The sequence below is a fragment of the Poecile atricapillus genome, chromosome Z, assembly GCF_030490865.1.
Source record: "Poecile atricapillus isolate bPoeAtr1 chromosome Z, bPoeAtr1.hap1, whole genome shotgun sequence".
NCBI classification, from domain to species: Eukaryota; Metazoa; Chordata; class Aves; order Passeriformes; family Paridae; genus Poecile; species Poecile atricapillus.
In genome coordinates, this window is record NC_081289.1 from 6,135,052 (window position 1) to 6,152,695 (window position 17,644).

Sequence of the window (17,644 nt, forward strand, 5' to 3'; positions counted from 1 at the left end):
ATTCATTCATTAGCTCCATATGACCCAGAAGTTACCTCTGTAACCTCTGTTCTGTGATGTTTCACATCACTGCTTCAGTAAATCCATCACAGCAACATGAAATCATGTTTCTTCCACTTTGCTCTAGCAAACTGCAAAACCTCCTGCACATCCTGAACAGCTTTATCTAATCAAGGCATATTCTGCTTGAAATTTCTGCTGATAAGTAGAAAAATGAGGCTTGAAGAGTAACATTGCTTTGGCTGCAGCTGTAGCCAAGGAGGTTGTAGAGTGCAATCACCAGCCTTGACTGCACACTGATGATTACATAAACCCACAGTTTTCCCACTATGACAGTGCACACAAGGAAAGAACAGACCCCGTGTTTTGAGTTTCACGTGGCCCAAACCCGTCCTTGTTACACACCATTCCCACAAAGGCTGTGCAGGTCTGGTTATCCAACCAAATAAAGGATGCTCAAGTGTTCCAACCCTGCTTGATCCTCCTGGTGGGAGACAAAGCTATTTCTGTAGTGCTGCTTGCCTCAATGCCCCCAGCCCCACTGGTGTGCCATGGAGCTCCCCAGGGATCCTGGGGTAGGAAGGGAGAGCTTGAGCACAGCTTTCCTCAGTCAGCTGATACAGACTGCCTGCAGAACACTGCTCTTGTGTGATGGATAACAGCTCCCAGGAGCAAGGCAAAGCACTTGCTGACTGAGGGGTTAACACCATTTCTCTCAGCAACTTTGGATGCACACAAGGCTGTTTTCCATCTGTGCACCTTGCTCTTCTCTGCATGCCGGCTGGGACATCCCTGCACAGTGCTGGATTGCTTTTGCTTTGGGCTAAAGAGAAGCAAAAATTAGAACTGTAGAATATCCTGAGTTGGAAAGGACCCACAAGGATTGAGTCCAGCTCCTGGCCCTGCACAGGACAGCCCAAGAGTCACACCATGTGCTTGAGATGCTACACAGGTTGAGTGAGTGGGTACCAGAGCAGGTCCCAGTCCTTGGACAGGAAATTCTGCCGGTCATTAACACAAGGAGAAGTGAGCCTTTATGTGCTGTTAGATAGCAAGGAGCTAACTAGAAAGAGAGTTACAGCATTTGTGCATAGTGGCATGTCAGGATTTTCAGAGAGAAGTGCAAGACCAGAAGGGAAAAAAGTAAAGGCATTGAAGGAACAAGCTGTTAGGTTGAGCAGTTTATTAAAGGCAGCAAAAGCTCTCAGAAAGAAAACACACCAGAAAAACAAACATATTAAAACAAGTATTTTAGTAACAGTGATGTTAGTTTAGATTTAAAAAATACTGTGATTTAAGTAGATAATAATAGATTAGATTTAAAAAATAAAGTTCTGAACACAGTATTTTGAATAAACAAAGAAAACAATACTGCATTTTTATTTTTTTGCTTTTGTTACTGAAGAAGGTGACGTAGAAACATTTGTTCAGCACACCTGAAGTGGTGCATCTGTGTCAGTATGGACTGAAGAAACCTACTGGACCTTTTATCAATCCCCAAAACAGTGGCCAGTGGCTTAGAGACCAGAGGGTTTGCTAACAAAACCTGTAATTTAATGAACTCCTCAGAAAAGTATGGCTAAAAATCTGAACAAAGGGTGATTATAATAAACTTCCTGAAGCTTAGCTACTAACCCAGCTATTATTTGGAGATTATGATCTACAAGTACACTGCCAGGCCCATTAATTATGGGCATTTGTCAGACTTTAAAAGAACTTTAAAAGGTGAAGGTAATAGTTATGGAGTTGCTCATTAGTATTTGTTAAATTATGAGTTTATAAAACTGGAAGAAAAACTTTTCTAAGCTCTTTCAGATAAGGAAAGCTATTGAACAAAGTTGTTTAGGTACTGTAGCAAGGTCTTGGCTAAGAGGATTTCTTAGGGAATGCAAAGTGCAATCCAAAATATAGATTGAAAGTTTTGGAAGAGCCCTAATGCTTCACACATTTCACATTCTCTTTTGGTAACTTAGCCTAATACAGGAAGAATTCAAGCTTGTGTATCAGATCAATTATTCAGAAAGAATATGTACTATTTTTAATTTTCATATCTAAATCTTGCAGTAAATTCTGATGATCCTACTTTTGTAGACCACTCGCTGTTGTATCTGGGACCTCTGTAAGTGTAATACTTGTTTTGGTGATTGTGGGATGATATTGGAATAGGTTTTCAGGTTCACTTCAGAGAATCATAGAATCACAAAATCAATTAGGTTGGAAAAGACTTCCAAAACCGTTGAGTCCAATGTATGGCTGATCAGCACCTTGTCAACCAGACCATGGCACTGAGTGCCACACACAGGTTTCATTAATTACCCACAGGGACAGTGACTCCACCACCTCCCTGGGCAGTCCATTCCAATGTCGAATCGCCCTTTATGTGAAGAAATTCCTACCGACGTCCAATTTAACCCTCCCCTGGTGCACCTTGAGGCCATGTCATCCTGTTGCTGGTTAGCCAGGAGCAGAGCCCGACCCCCACCTGGCTACACCCTCCTGTCAGGGAGCTCTAGAGAGTGATAGCGTCAGCCCGAGCCTCCTTTTCTCCAGGATGAACAATCCCAACTCCCTTAGATGTTCCCCATGGGACTTGTGCTTCAGACCCTTTCCCAGCTCTCTTGCCCTTCTCTGGACATGCTCCAATGTCCCTATGTCCTTTCGCCCCTTGAAATTAACACATCCGTCTGTCAGTACGAGTGGATTGGGCTGTTAACAAAACACTTCGGTACCAAACCGTGCTTTTCACCTGGTACTGCTGTGCCAGCAACATGACAGAAACGCCGGAGCTCCCGCGGCCGGGGTGAGTGAGGGGCGGGCAGTTTCCCGCGCTCGGGCGGGGCTGAGGTGTGGCGGTGAGGGCCGTGCCCGCCCCTCGCGCCGCGCGGAGCACTCCGGGAGCGCGGTCCTTCACCGCGCCGGCTGCCCGCCCTCAGCCTGATCCCGCCGCGGCGGCCACCGCTGCCCGCCGATCCCGCCGCTCCGGCTCCCCTCGCCTGGGGAAGGGCGCGGGGGGCGCTCCGTGAGGGCGGTACCGCCGTGTCCCCCCGGGCGGGGAGGGACGGCCCGTCCGCAGCGCGCGTCACGTGACAGCGGCGACAGCGACGGTGACAGCGCTGGGACCGCGGCCGGGCCGCCACCGCCATGGGCAGTGAGTGCGGACACAGCCGGGAGGGAGCGGGCCGGGACCCGGGGTGGGGGACAGCGGCCCCGGGCAGCGCGGGGAGAACGTGGCCGGTGGCCCGTGACTGGTGATGAGGCTCCGGGTGCCGCCGCAGGCAGGGCCGGGGGTGCCGAGCAACCGCTCCCCGCACAGGGTCGGTGCTGCCGGGCACGGCGTGAGGCCGGGTACTGCTTCGTGGTGGGATGTCCTGTTCCACTCCAGCCCTACTACAGATATATACACACTATATACTCTGTAAAAACGTATGTAGCATATATACCCTATCTACTCAGACATATGTGTATATTAGTGTCTAAAGGGCGGGTGTCAAGAGGATGGACCAGGCTCTGCTCACTGATGCCACCCAATAGAACAAGAGGCAGCGGGCAGAAACTGATGCCCAGGATCTTCCACCTGAACATGAGGAAGATCTTCAGTCCTGTGCAGTGACGGAGCACTGGAGCAGATTGTCCAGGGAGGCTGTGGAGTCTCCCTCACGGGAGATATTCCAGAACTCTCTGGACACAGCCCTGTGCCATGTGCTGTGGGATGGCCCTGCTTGAGCAGGGAGGTCGGAGCAGATGAGCCACTGTGGTCCCTTCCAGCCTGACCCATTTCATGATGCTCAGATATCTTGTTCATGGCGGAGGTGTGCCAGCCTCTGTGGAGTGAGGTGCACCTTCCAACGAGCTGTGTGAGGGCTTGGGATAAATAGAGGAGACATATATCACATTAGAATGTAAGTGTAACATGGCACTGCAACCAAAGTGTTACTTTCAGTGTAATAAATGCATTCCGCAGTGTAATAAATGCATTCTCATTGAAAATGAACCAATGGTGGTTTTTTATGCCTGTCCTGGTGTGTCAGGGCTGGGAATAATGTTCAAGTTTTGGAGGGCAAATTCCCCACCAAGCACATATGCTTTGATTTTTCTTTTTTTTTTTTTTTTTTTTTTCTAAATTGATTTCATTTTTTCCCCCAGAAGAAGAGCTCAAACTGTTGAATTTTTCTGTGTTTTAAAGGGGAAACTGAGAAGAGAGATGTATTAAAAGCTAAAAATAAAATCCCCTGAAGTTCCAATTAGAATAAGTGTTCCACTTATTTAAATTACAATTTCTAAACATATTTTAGCAATTGAATTATTTTTTCAGCTAAATACTTCAGTAAACACAAGATTCTAATCTCTTCATGGATACCTTTTGATGTCAGTATCATTCTGTGTTTAACTAGCACAGACTGATACTAGGTCATTTATTTTTAGATGGAATACAATTCAGTTCACTTCTGGTGATACATACAGCACCACTTCTCTAAAATTATTCCAGCTGTGGAAAAAAGAATGGGCCAAATCTGGTTAGAACAAGAATTAGAACAATCCTATTTCACATTTTTGCCCTGTTTTCAGCTGTTTTAAGAAGAGGGTATTAGTTTTAAGACAGCTTTGGAAGCTAAATAAAGTTCTGTGAAGTTTTATGAATTCATAAATATTTGTTAATATATTTTTCTCTCTTCTTTTGTTTGTTTTTCTGGAACAGTAAAATTTTTAGAAGTTATTAAGCCATTCTGTGCAGTGTTACCTGAAATCCAGAAACCGGAAAGAAAAGTGAGTACCACATTATGTTCTTACTGTTATTAGTTCACAGAGGAGGGAATATTGTCATATTCTAGTCCAGGCCCCAATATAAATACATACAGTGGGCCCCAAAGTAGAACATACTCTTTGGAGCAGGGGAAACCCATGTCAAGGTAAAACATTACTGTGATGATGAATTCTGGGCACCCTTCTGGTAAGTTGTTCCCTTTGGTAATTATGCTAACTGATTTTTTAAAAAAATCTCAATTCTAGACTAAGTTTATTTAGTTTCAGCTCTATACTAGGACAGAGTCTTTAAGCTTTGTTTTCCTGTGGATCCCACTGTTGGCTTTGAGCTGGCTTGGAAATTATACTGTATTACTTGGTGTATTACTTGGAAAAGGATTGTTCTGTAGATCAGGAAACACAGATTTAATTCTCCCCTTCCCACAAAGTATTTCCTACACCCATGGCTGTGTTTGACCTTGCTGAAGAGGGACAGTGGTCTGTGGTACAGTTCAGGTAGTTGCCCAGTTCAGCTTCTGGATGTGACATTTCTCTTTGATATGAAATAAATGAACTCTCTTCATTTACAGCTGATCTCTCTAGTCCTCTAGCCCTTGAAACTCCTCCCATTTATTGGGTTTTTCTAGATTAAAAATAGGTAATTTCTACCAATCAGAAAGAGACCTGCCTCATCCAAAGAAAACCCCAACAAAACATCATTTTTGCTTTCAAAACTCAAGCAAGCACATATTGCCCATGTGACAATCTAATTAGAGTAACAAATTGACTTGTCATGACAATTGTCATGACTTCCATGAAAATTCCTTAAGAGCTAAATGTTGGTTTTTATGTTCTTTAAAGCAAAAGCTTAACTGGGAACCTGACACCATCTCAGAGAATTCTCTTTGGTTAATGAGAGGTTCCCAAAGGTTAGGACTAGATGCAGACGTGTTTGTGCCAGTGACTGTAGCTGAGCCTGCCAAATTGAATGGAGAAGATACAGTAAAAAATCTTGATTATGGCCCTCTGGAACTGATTTTTTAAAAAGACTGGATTTACCCCCTGGCTCATTGCTCCATTTAGTTGTTTTCCAGCATCTTTTAGCTTTAGGACAGGTTTCTAAACAGCTCATTTAGGTCAGTAAAAGGTGTTTCTAGAGCAGGAATCTCCAGAGCCAGACCCCCATGCTAAGGCTTGGATGCACCAGGTTTGGTTGGCAGGTGCCCATCTTCGTTTCTGCAGTGGGGAATCTTAGTGCAATTTTTTTGTGCTAATTTATGTCACATCTGTGATTAGTTGGTTACAGCCATCCTGTTTTTGTCTTGTGACATGAGTGAGAGGAGAAGGCTGACACAAACCTACAGATACTGATGTTTCTGTAAAGCTCACTGGTAGATGTTATTTGCCAGTGAGAAAGAGGGGCTTCATCTGTCCCTGTTGTCCATCAGCAGGTGAAGGATGCCAGAGAGGTGCCAAGATTCCTGTCCTGTCTATTTGGGTCACTTTGTCTTTACTGCTATTTAGGTCGCTGTCTAGACAATGGCTGCCAGTTGCCAGCTTGGTGCAGATTTAAAGTGAAAATGTAATTTGGAACATCTTTCCTAGGCTGAAGAGCCCTTTGACCATTTTCAGCCATGTTCCTTGCTTCTGTGTAGTTTATCAAGTGATGTGTAACTACATGTAACATGTGACTAATTCTCTGTAATTTATCGATTTCTTGAAAGCTGTCAAAGGCAGGTATGACCAGTAATGGTTTTAGTGGATTGGTTTAAGGCCAGGACAAGAAATTTAGATAACCAAATAGAAAAAGAAATTAATTTTCATTAAACATGTATTGGTTGTTAATTGAAGATGATGTTTTGATTCAGTTGGGCTCTCACTGAATCATTTTGCCATTCTGATGGTTGATGAAGAAAGTGGTTTCTTCTGTCTCCAGGGAGTGTTGCTTTTGTGTTTTGGACAACAAAAGTGATTGCTACTTTTGTAGTTAGTAGAATGGGCTCATATTTCCCTCATACACAGATTTGTTAAGTAGAACACATTGTTCAGAGCACCAAGATGATAATGCTCAAGTCCCTTCATTTTCACATGATTTAAGAAAAATGTCAAAGGAAGAAAATGTCCAATTGAATCAGATCAGATGGTGAAATTTACTGTGTCTGTGCTTGGTAGCATTTGCGGCTGGAATATTTTGGTACCATTCTGTATTTTGCCATTCCTGGCATATGGATTTGGATGACTCCTTTTTCTTTTTTGTCATCTTGACTTGTAGAGACTGTTGTCCCTGTGAATAACTGTGATTTGGGTGATACAGAATTCCTCTAATGCTCATGTTCACCACAGTTACAGAGCAATTTTACCAATTCACCAATGCCTCTGAAATCAAGTTTAACTGTGAGGCTGTGGAGATAATTTGGTTAAGCATTTTTGGTTTTAGAAGCCTGTGCTTAAAATCTGAAATTTGAAGTTCAGACTTGGTAAAGTGGGTCAGCACTGCACAAGCTGTCTAACACAAGCTATTGTTTGCATTTATTTGCTGTTGTCACTATTTTTCTTTTTATAACTGTGCTGTAAGTATTTTTAGCATCTGTCCTCAAAATTTTAAGATTGAGGCAGTAGCAGGAAATGAATTAGATTACCTGGATTATTTTGCTTCTAAGTGCATGGTTTCACTTACAATGATGTAGAATACATTCTGGGTTTTCTTTTGCTTGAGGACCTGTGCTGATGCTGCACTGATTTGTAGTTTTCTCATTTGTGGGTGCTCAGTACCTATTAAACCAGGGACTAATCCTTTTTCTTGTTGCTTCTCCACAGGCAGATTCAGTGGTTGGAGGCAGAGAGCTCCAACCATTTCTGCTGTATCTCTCTTATGTGTTAGTTCATGTCATGTTTTAGTAGCTGCTGTACACTTGTCTGCAGTGAACACACTTAACCCTCAGGTTTACAGTCCCTGGAGGAGAGGTGGGAACTTGAACGTAACCCTGCATCTCCACTCTCTCTGCTCTCTTCAAGTGCATTTCTTTCTATCTCATGCTTTGAATAATCCTCTGGCTCAAACTTAAATCTTGTGATTCTTCTCTTCTTGCACCTGGCACTAATTAGAGGCACCTCAAATGTTGTGCCTTTGAGATTCTCTTCACTCAATTAATGGCTAGTGGTCATTGGTCTGGCATTCTTTTTAAAGTAATACATAACCTACATCAATAAAAATATTTTGGAGGAAAACAAAGAATATTTAAAAATCATTTTGTGGCATATGTCCATGAGTGTAATGATGAATTTAAATCTTCCTTAAACTTCCGTTTAAGAACTTAATTCTAAATATTTTAAATTTCTGTCAAAACTTGTGGGTTTTCTGGTTTTAATCACGTGTCTTTAGAACAGTTCAATCCATCTAAAAATTTTATAGTGTTTTAATTTAATAACTTCCAGGCTTACAAATCTTCTCTTGAAGCCTAGAGCACTAAATACTGAAGATAAGTTTTTTGCATTAATCTTTCATGTTTGCTCTGGTAAGTCCATGATTTTAGCCATGCTGTTGCTCTTCTGTAAATACCCACAGTATTAGAATACAGTAGATAAAATATATTCTAGTGACTGAATGTCTGCCAATCCCACATAAGTTACCTTTGTGTCTCGCTCTAAAATCTGAAATCATATTAAAAATAAATTCCAGTGAGGAGTGATGCTTTATGGTTTGGTATCTTTGCATTAAATTCTGAATGATTACAGCATTTAGTACTGTTGTGAGAGTGCAGTGGAAGTTCTACATACAGTTAGCATGTTCATGTCTCCACTCTGTTCTGTAGATCCAGTTCAGAGAGAAGGTACTATGGACAGCCATCACACTCTTCATTTTCTTAGTGTGCTGCCAGGTAGGTATTGATGTTGTCTGTGGTAAGAAAATGTGTGTTCTGTACATAAAAAGTACCCTGAAAGCATGAGACATTCTTGTTTCATGTGGGCCTACCAGTTTCAGTTTTTATTTTTGTGTTAAAGTATTTAAAGTTCAGTTCAAAAAACCTGGTTCTCTGAAATAGTCTTTAGTGTTGATCATAGATTGTGTTTAGAAACTAATGCTTTATATTTAGTCAGAAATGCATAACTTTTTTTCTTGTTACAAAGGCCTTATGAAATGATGATAGGGGCTGCAGGGCAAACAGCCAAGGTAATTATTTATTGAGCAGCATAAACAAACCGAGCAATTCAATGTATTGTTTACCCTCTGTTCATAGCTACATTTAAATTTTAGCACTCACAAGCGTGAAAACTAAATCAAAATTTAGGAAAGTCTTTTTTAAAAAGACTTTACCAAATTCCTCTTCAACAAGCTGATGGATTGTAAAGATTGCAGGAAAATGTTTTTGTGAAGTGTTTAAGTTGACATTCAGAACTTGTTTTTTTGAATATCCTGGTAAAGTTGTTAACTAAAACCCTTCCAAAATGCCTGTCTTTGTAAACATTTATGTGATCTTTATTACTCATAGTTGTAGACGTTCCTAGAACCTGTGCTTGGCTTGGAAACAGTGGAGGGTTTTTTTGTTTTTCTTTAAAGAATACTTGGATACTGAAGAAAATATGAATCCATGTATTACTTGATATACATTTTTTAGAATTTATAGACCTCTTGGAAGATTCAAAATTAACTGTACGTTTCAGAATCAGGGTTTTTAGCTTATGTTTATTAATGCAGCCATTCCAGACTGCAGAGCAGTTGTTTAATTGTTTTTGATTTCTGCTCTGAAGGACTGTTTAAAGGCTAAAACCCAGCTCTTGTACTTATCTGTTTTTTGGAAGGAGGAAGTGGGACTGTTACTAGAGCTAGAAGAACATACAGTTTATCTGTTTACCAGCAGCTGGATGTATGCATAATTAGAATTTTGTATATATATATATATATGAGAGATTATAGTAGTTGAATAAGGAAAACAGATGGTGCAGACTAGAGTTTCCAGAAATTGATCTCTAAGATTGCCTGGATTCCTAATCTACTGTTTTGGTGATTAGGAAGAGTTTTAAAGAGCACAAAAATCCCTCAATATTGACATATAGAATGTTGTAAGTTTTGTATAAATGTGTCTAGTATTGACAGTTCCATGTGGGATATTTCAAAACATATTTCTGTCTCTAGAATTTCAATATTTTAACTTCTTCTTTATAGGGTTTTCTGCTTTTTCCTATGGAAGGGTCTTAGTTTAGTCCTTTGAATTATGCCTCAGTTGGAGAATTAAAAAAGATGCTGTCAATACCTCTGGTTTAATTAAAAAAATTAACAGTGTAACAGTTGTATCATTACATGTTACAATTTTGTATTAGTGCATGATAATTGTGTGTGTCTGTTTAATGCTGTTGTGCACTTTGGCAGATCCCTTTGTTTGGAATCATGTCATCAGATTCTGCAGACCCCTTCTATTGGATGCGAGTCATTCTTGCATCAAACAGAGGTTGGTACTCACTTCTTTCTCTGTTTTCTATCGGGATAAACAGACCAAGATTAAAATAGTTGGCTGTTAAATTGCACACCACCTAGATGTCAGGTTGGAACACTTTGTAAAGTTCTTAACACAGATGGAATTGAAATTGGTACTTGAGCAGTGCTTCTTGTTAAGAATGGGATTTCTTTGAGGTGCAGATGAGATTAATATTGATTCACAAGTTTTGGGATGATTCCATTCAGGATTTTAGAGCAGTCTCTTTCTAACTAATATACAGAACATGGAATCTTCTGACTTTCCAGTTAGGAACTGCACTAATGTGTAGTTATGAGGGTGTTGATTAGGAAATGCTTCACCTGTGCACGTCAGTTATACTTCATAATAGTTTGGCTGTGTTATGGGTGATTAATTTTCTAGGTTGGAAAGCTAAAGGCAGAGATGATTAAGCATAAACTTTAGCAAAACCAAAGTAATGTATTTTAGAAGAGTAAAGTGGAACATGACCAAATGTGTAAGATTCAAACTAATTCTAGAAGTCTGAAACTTAAGATGGGTGACCAGTCATGCCTGACTCTAAATGAGGACACTGATCTCATCTGTAGCTTGGAAAATTGGCTGGAAGTAAGAAAATCACTGGAACCCTCTAATGTGAAGGTACTGCTTAGTTAGGAGTAGGAAATTTTGTTAAACCAGGGAAGATAGTAAGGTAAAGAAGTTTTCTAGCAGTGTATGATACTAAATATGCTGTCCACTACCCAAACAGAATGGTAACATTGGCCAAGAAAAGGCTAGAGAGACTGAAAGCAATAAAAAGCAAAAGTGGCAAAGTGACTTTTCACTTAAGTCCCCCGACTAGAAGTCATTGGAGGATGTGAGATGAATGCTGAAATTTTTGACATCCTAATTTTCTGGCTGCTTGGAGGAATAGAGATTTCCATGATGTAATATTTAACATGGAGACTCCAGGATACAAGTATGAAAGAACCAAATTATAATAATTACTTTAATGCTTTCCCTCTTTGAATTGTATATGTTTGGGAGTTGGTATCACACAGTGACACAGTGCCAGTGAGCTGGCAGAGTTAAGAACAGCTTTGTTTTAATAAGAACTAATTTAATCCTAAACTCTCAGCTATAGCCAGTGATTCCAAGGGCAGTGTTCTCATAAATTGTGGATCTGCAGCATATTTTTGTGGTCTGCAAAATTAAACTTTTGGAAAATGTGACATTGAAGCTCTGACTATAGAATAAACAACCAGGGACAAGATGCTGTCCAGGGAAAGGTTCCTTAAGGATATACCAAAAAAGCAGAGCTTCAGTGTGCATTGGCCTTCAGTGTTAGCATGGTTCCACAAAAATATTTGTAATTAAAAGCACGTGGGTTTTCCATGCTGTCTTCAAAATGACAGGTTTTAACACAGCAGCTTTTTCTGAGGGCAAAATTGTTTTTCTTTTGTCATACCTACACAGGAGGATATATATTGGAAGCATTATTAGAAATATTCATTATAGGTCAGGAACCTTAGATCTAATGCTTTAGGAGAGTTGCTTGAATGACAATTGTTTTAATTTTTTTCTTTCCTAGGTACTTTGATGGAATTGGGTATCTCACCCATTGTGACATCAGGTTTGATCATGCAGCTGCTGGCAGGAGCAAAGATCATTGAAGTTGGTGATACTCCAAAAGACAGAGCCTTGTTCAATGGAGCTCAGAAATGTAAGCACTGTTCCAATTAAAATTACTGAGTGTGTTTTTATTCTTGGGAAAGCAGCCTGCCTAAGGGATACTAGATGTGAGATTTCTTTGGTAGGTGATTTCAAATTTTTTTAAAGGATTTGCTTTCTCTCTTGTTTTAGTATTTGGGATGATTATTACCATTGGGCAAGCCATTGTGTATGTTATGACTGGAATGTATGGAGATCCTGCTGAAATGGGTGCTGGAATTTGTCTTCTTATTATAATTCAGGTTTGTAAAGAGCTATTTTGTGTGTAACTGAGACTGTTTTGAGACAGTATAGCTGGAAGGAAAAATCTTTCTGTGTCTGGATGACTTCAATTTATTTATTTTTAATGCTGCAAAGCATCATTATTTGTATCTGTCTAGATATAAGAAATTCTAAATATTCCATAAAGGAGGAGGATGCTGGGATAGTTAATATCAAAAGTATTTCAGGTAGGAGTGGTGCTTAATTGAAAATGCAGGAATTGATGGACTTTAGAAATGTTGGCTGCTCTTCAGTGCTGTGGAGGAATTCTCAATAAATGGCACAGCTGGAGCTTTGAGATATTCTCCTGCAGAACAAAACAATAAATGCACAAACTTAAACATCTTTTTTAGAAAAAAAGTTATTACTGAGTAATTTGTTTGCTGTGTCTGCCCTGAAAATGGCACAGACCTCATTGCCAGATGAGATGTGCAGGCCTTGGTATGTGAGAGGTCAGAAACACTGCATGAATGACATGTAGATGAAAGACTTAATGATCAATCTTCAACATGATGAAAATACTGAAGCAGGGAATTAAAACACAACTCTTGACTTGATTTATTCTTGTTTCTGCTCAGTTTTGTTTCTTTTCTCACAGCTGTTTGTAGCTGGTTTGATTGTGTTGCTGCTAGATGAGTTGCTACAGAAAGGTTATGGATTGGGGTCTGGTATTTCCCTGTTTATTGCTACCAATATCTGTGAAACAATTGTCTGGAAAGCTTTCAGTCCCACTACCATCAACACTGGCAGAGGTATGTGTGCTGTTACAGTCAGTCACAACATGTTTCAGTGGGTGTAAACTGCACATAAACTATCAGATGTTTATTGGATGGCATTTTAAAGAAAAAGTTCTAATGTGTGGTGATTGGCTCCTAAAGTCAATTGTCCAATTAACGTTGAAGATGAAAATGTCTGACTTACATGGAGATTAATACAAGTTTTCCTTTGCTGATTTGAAGGGCAGCAGTTAAAATGGGACTTCAGGTCCCTTGAATGAAAATTTTTGCATTTCCAAACTGAGATCGTCTTGTTTTAGCATCACTTAGTCCATGGAAATAGAGAAGATAGGAAATGCCGTACATTCAGGGGTGTTTTTTGTGATCCAGCTGTTGTTTGTGGATATGGGATGCTTTTGTAGTTGATGCCTCTGAATTACTGGCTGTTCTGAGACCCCTGGAATAGCACCTTAAGATACAGCATCAATAAATTAACTCATTTACTACTTTCATTTGAGATCCTGAGCCATGCTTTTAGTTTTGTTTCATTTGAATTTAATTCTTAGTAGTTCTGTTGCATTTTTATTACTGTTTTTCTAAAAGCTATTTTTCACCTTGTTTATTACTTTTTCCTTCTGAACATCCTCCTGCTCCCAGAAAAGAAAGGAAGAGAGTATTCTTTCATGTGTGTGACTTTGATGTTTTTGTTGGCTTTTTTTTTGTTTTTCTAACCAGGAATAATGTTTCTTTAGATCATTCTACATTTCATAACCTAAAAAAGAGTCCTATGTTGTGACATATTTGTTATAACAGGATCCATGTCCTATAGTATCAGATTTTCTGTGTGTCATACATTTCCAAAAGAAAGATACTTTTTAAAAAAAATGTTTTTAATTTGGAGATTAACCTTTCTTCCATTTTCTTGCTTCATGCAGGAACAGAGTTTGAGGGTGCTGTGATTGCATTATTCCATCTCCTGGCCACACGAACTGACAAAGTCCGGGCTTTGCGGGAGGCTTTTTACCGACAGAATCTGCCCAATCTCATGAACCTGATTGCTACAGTGTTTGTGTTTGCTGTAGTCATCTATTTCCAGGTAAAAGTCCTCAGAGCAGCTCGGCAGAGGTAGAAGTGCATGTGGACCCTGGATGCTGCAGTCATTGGGAAAAGATGGGAAGGTTTAAGCCAGAGTAACTGAAATATCTCAGAGTAATGAACTCTTTTTATTTCAGTGTTGTTATTTCAGTAACTATTACCTCTGTGACAGTAAAGCCATAAATTTTTACAGCCCGACCTTCTTGCAATCAGTGTGTAAACTCACATTCTGTGGAATGCCATACACTTGATGAGAATATTTTTAATAAAATAGATTCTGGTACTGCAGTGGTTGCATCATACCAATAATATTCTTAATATTCATCACTGACTGAAAAGAATAGTTTTGGACAGAGTTGGAGAACTTTGCTTCTTTGGGGTGTGTAGCTTACTGGTTTTCCCCTAATTTTCTTGAAACATTTAACTGGTGTTTCTTTTTAAATCTATGTATCTACTAAAATGAACACTAAAGGAGGATCCATACTGAGATTTTGGGGGTGGGGGAGGCTAAAATGTGGTTTTGTAAATTTTTTTTTCAGTTATTAAATCTGAGTTTTGGGGAAAAAAAAACCCCAAAATGACAAGGTTTTCAAGTTCATGTGGCTTTTCTTGGGTTGACTCTAAAGATCGTGCCCCAGAAAACTACACAAGAGCCTGCTGGTAACTGGCTGGTTCAGTTGGAAGCATTACAGGCTTTTATCAACCCCTAATTTATAAAATGTATTTTACAGCAGTACCAGTTAGCAGATGAGAAACCATGTTTATGTGGAAAGAATGTAATACAACCAAGCAGTAATACTTTTAAATCCTTAAAATTTGTATTCCAGACTGTAGCAGAAAGGCCTTTGGGCTTTATTGTCTCAGATCTTGCAGTCCTTATTTATCTAGCAAGAGCTGCATGGTCAGGAATAGCTTTGGGGCATACTGGGAATACCTTGTGTCTCAGAAGTGAACATTTGTGTGCATTTGTTTTGTTTCCCACAGGGATTCCGAGTGGATTTACCCATCAAGTCTGCGCGATACCGTGGGCAGTACAGCAGCTATCCCATCAAGCTGTTCTATACCTCCAACATTCCCATCATTCTGCAGTCTGCCTTAGTGTCAAACCTCTACGTCATTTCCCAGATGTTGTCTGTTCGTTTCAGTGGCAACTTCTTGGTGAACTTACTGGGACAGTGGGCAGTAAGTGTTTTATCACATTTTAGCTGCATAAGATTATTTGAATTTTTACTTTGATGTAAAACCTTGGTATTTAACCAACTGGAATACTTACTTTTTAACATTTGCATATAAAAGCTGTTTCAAACATCAAAGAGGAATTCCTCTATTAATACAGGATAGGAATGTGGGAAGTCTGTGAAAAATAATTTATTGCCTTTTTCTTCCCCTCTCAGGATGTCAGTGGAGGTGGCCCTGCTCGCTCTTACCCTGTTGGTGGCCTGTGCTACTACTTGTCCCCTCCAGAATCCATGGGTGCAATATTTGAGGATCCTGTCCATGTAATAGTTTATATAATATTTATGTTGGGATCCTGTGCATTCTTCTCCAAGACTTGGATTGAGGTGTCTGGCTCATCAGCAAAAGATGTAGGTGTTCTACCTTAAATGATTTTCAAACAGTGCTTCTGGTTTAGAATTGACCAGCTATTGACTGATCAGTTTATCCCAGTAAATATCAAGTGACTGTGAAACACTGCAGCAGTCTCATAAAATAATGGTTTTTTGCAGGTTGCCAAGCAACTCAAAGAACAGCAAATGGTGATGAGAGGCCACAGGGATACATCAATGGTTCATGAGCTTAACAGGTAAGGAAATGCTGACTTCCATCTGGATGGTGAAGAGTGCTGAGGAAGTGTCAACTAGCGCACAGATTGATGGAAAAATCTGGTGCCTGTGTCCACTGCAAAAGGGAAGATTCTTCCCATTCAGCTGTTGCCTTTCTTAGTTGTGTAAAAGAAGTTAGAGATTAACCTGGACTGTCTTTACTTTTATAAGTGACATAATGAGGGATTTTGAGTTGAATCTCTTCCATGTTTATAAAAGAAAGATACCTTGCTTATTACTTTTTACTTTCCTGTTTTTTGCTTTCTTACAGATACATCCCTACAGCAGCTGCATTTGGTGGTTTGTGCATCGGTGCCCTTTCAGTACTGGCTGACTTTCTAGGAGCCATTGGCTCTGGCACTGGCATTCTGCTTGCAGTCACTATTATTTATCAGTATTTTGAAATATTTGTGAAAGAACAGGCTGAAGTTGGAGGAGTAGGTGCATTATTTTTCTAGATGTCCAAATATTTCATGGTTTTGAAAGGGAAAGTATTTTGACAACATGCATCATTTAGTCTAATAATGCTATTTTCTTTTTACTTGTTTTCAAGTGCTACGTGTCCCATTACTGTAATGGGCATTGAGCGATGCCTGTGTGCAGCATTAGTACCAGCTGCCTTAAGAATAAAGTTTACATTATCTTGTTTAAGTATTATCTAGTGTTGCCTGTAATGCTGGAAACAATTCATCTACCTTGCTGTTCAGACACTACAGTGAGATGATAAAATGTATCAGTTTGAGTGCAGTAAAGTCTTTGCACACAGCAGTAAAGTGTTAAATTAATTTCCCTGTCCCTAATAGAAAGAAAAAGATACCTGAGTTCAGATGGCTACATGCCAGTATTCCTGACAAAATTTATTTGTATCTGTATTTTACATTAATTTTTTATACTTTTTTAACTCACATTTCCCCACCACTGAACTCAGCACTCCTTATTCCTTTGCTGTGCCTCCACCCAGGCACCTTTCACTGAACTCTGAGGGTGGGAAGCAAACATTTTACCGGCGGCTGATACTCATCTCACCTGTGAACTGGTTCTGTGGTGGATCTGCTGTGGCCAGGGCAGTCGGGTTCGTGCCCCAGGCCTGCTGTGGGGCAGCCTGGCAGCCGCTGTCATGCTGGCAGGGCAGCCCAGCCCAGCAGTTCTGTTCAACCATGTACTTGTGAAAACTGTGCCACTGAAACTTCATGTCCACTTTGCTTTTGTGAGTGTAAAGAACGAGGCCTGGTTCCTAAAGCAGTTCATAGGAGGGAAAAGGGGGAACGGGGAGTTCCTGCTGAAAATTTGTCGCACTTTACAGCGGCGATGTAACAAACATAAGCGTTAGACAATAAACTTATTTAATTAAACTCTCTCCTGTGTCTTGTCTGTGCCAGATGTAATTCATGTTCAGTCTTTGGTAATTTATACAATGCCTTGATAGGGAGATAGGTCTAGAAGGCTCCCTTTTTTCCTCTTTATTTTTTTTTCTTTCTAGAATATAATTCTGATTAATATTTAGCACTCACAATTAAAAAAACAAAAACCTCAAGATTCCTCCTGTTAAAGTCATTGAGCTTTTCTGCTCTACTGTAATCACTTTTTCCCTTTGATGTGACATTTCTTCTGTCTTCTCTCACTCTTAACTTGAAATTAACTCATTGTTGTTTCTGAAGGTAAGAAACTGTGAAGCAATTTTCTGTTTCAGAAAGTCTCCCTAATTACACACACTCATCCTCATCTATTTCAGAGGCAAGACTGATTTTGATGTGTGTTTATTAAAACTCTCAGGTTGTGACCTTTCAGCAGTGGTGGCTGTTTACATAATTAGTAGCAGCCCACTGTGTGCAGATGCACTGAAGGT

At 39.9% G+C, this 17,644-nt stretch overlaps 1 protein-coding gene across 2 annotated transcripts; it reads left to right on the plus strand.

Moving 5' to 3' along the window:
* Window positions 1–2,868: 2,868 nt before the first annotated feature.
* Window positions 2,869–17,150, plus strand: LOC131573338 (protein transport protein Sec61 subunit alpha). 2 transcript variants are annotated; one of them, XM_058827207.1, is made up of 13 exons: window positions 2,869–3,148; window positions 4,697–4,764; window positions 7,558–7,704; window positions 8,553–8,618; window positions 10,109–10,187; window positions 11,764–11,895; window positions 12,036–12,145; window positions 12,763–12,916; window positions 13,816–13,976; window positions 14,960–15,157; window positions 15,370–15,561; window positions 15,703–15,779; window positions 16,070–17,150. In XM_058827207.1, exons 5-13 carry the CDS (start codon window positions 10,127–10,129, stop codon window positions 16,254–16,256), a joined length of 1,272 nt encoding a protein of 423 aa, XP_058683190.1. In that variant the 5' UTR covers window positions 2,869–3,148; window positions 4,697–4,764; window positions 7,558–7,704; window positions 8,553–8,618; window positions 10,109–10,126; the 3' UTR covers window positions 16,257–17,150. The 2 variants fall into 2 exon arrangements, with proteins under 2 accessions (XP_058683190.1, XP_058683189.1); XM_058827206.1 differs by lacking the exon at window positions 7,558–7,704.
* Window positions 17,151–17,644: the final 494 nt, after the last annotated feature.

Coding starts and splice junctions, on each gene's coding strand:
- LOC131573338 (XM_058827206.1), top strand. Junction 12,146..12,762: donor GTCTTCTTATTATAATTCAG/GTTTGTAAAGAG, acceptor CTTTTCTCACAG/CTGTTTGTAGCTGGTTTGAT. Junction 15,780..16,069: donor ATGGTTCATGAGCTTAACAG/GTAAGGAAATGC, acceptor GCTTTCTTACAG/ATACATCCCTACAGCAGCTG.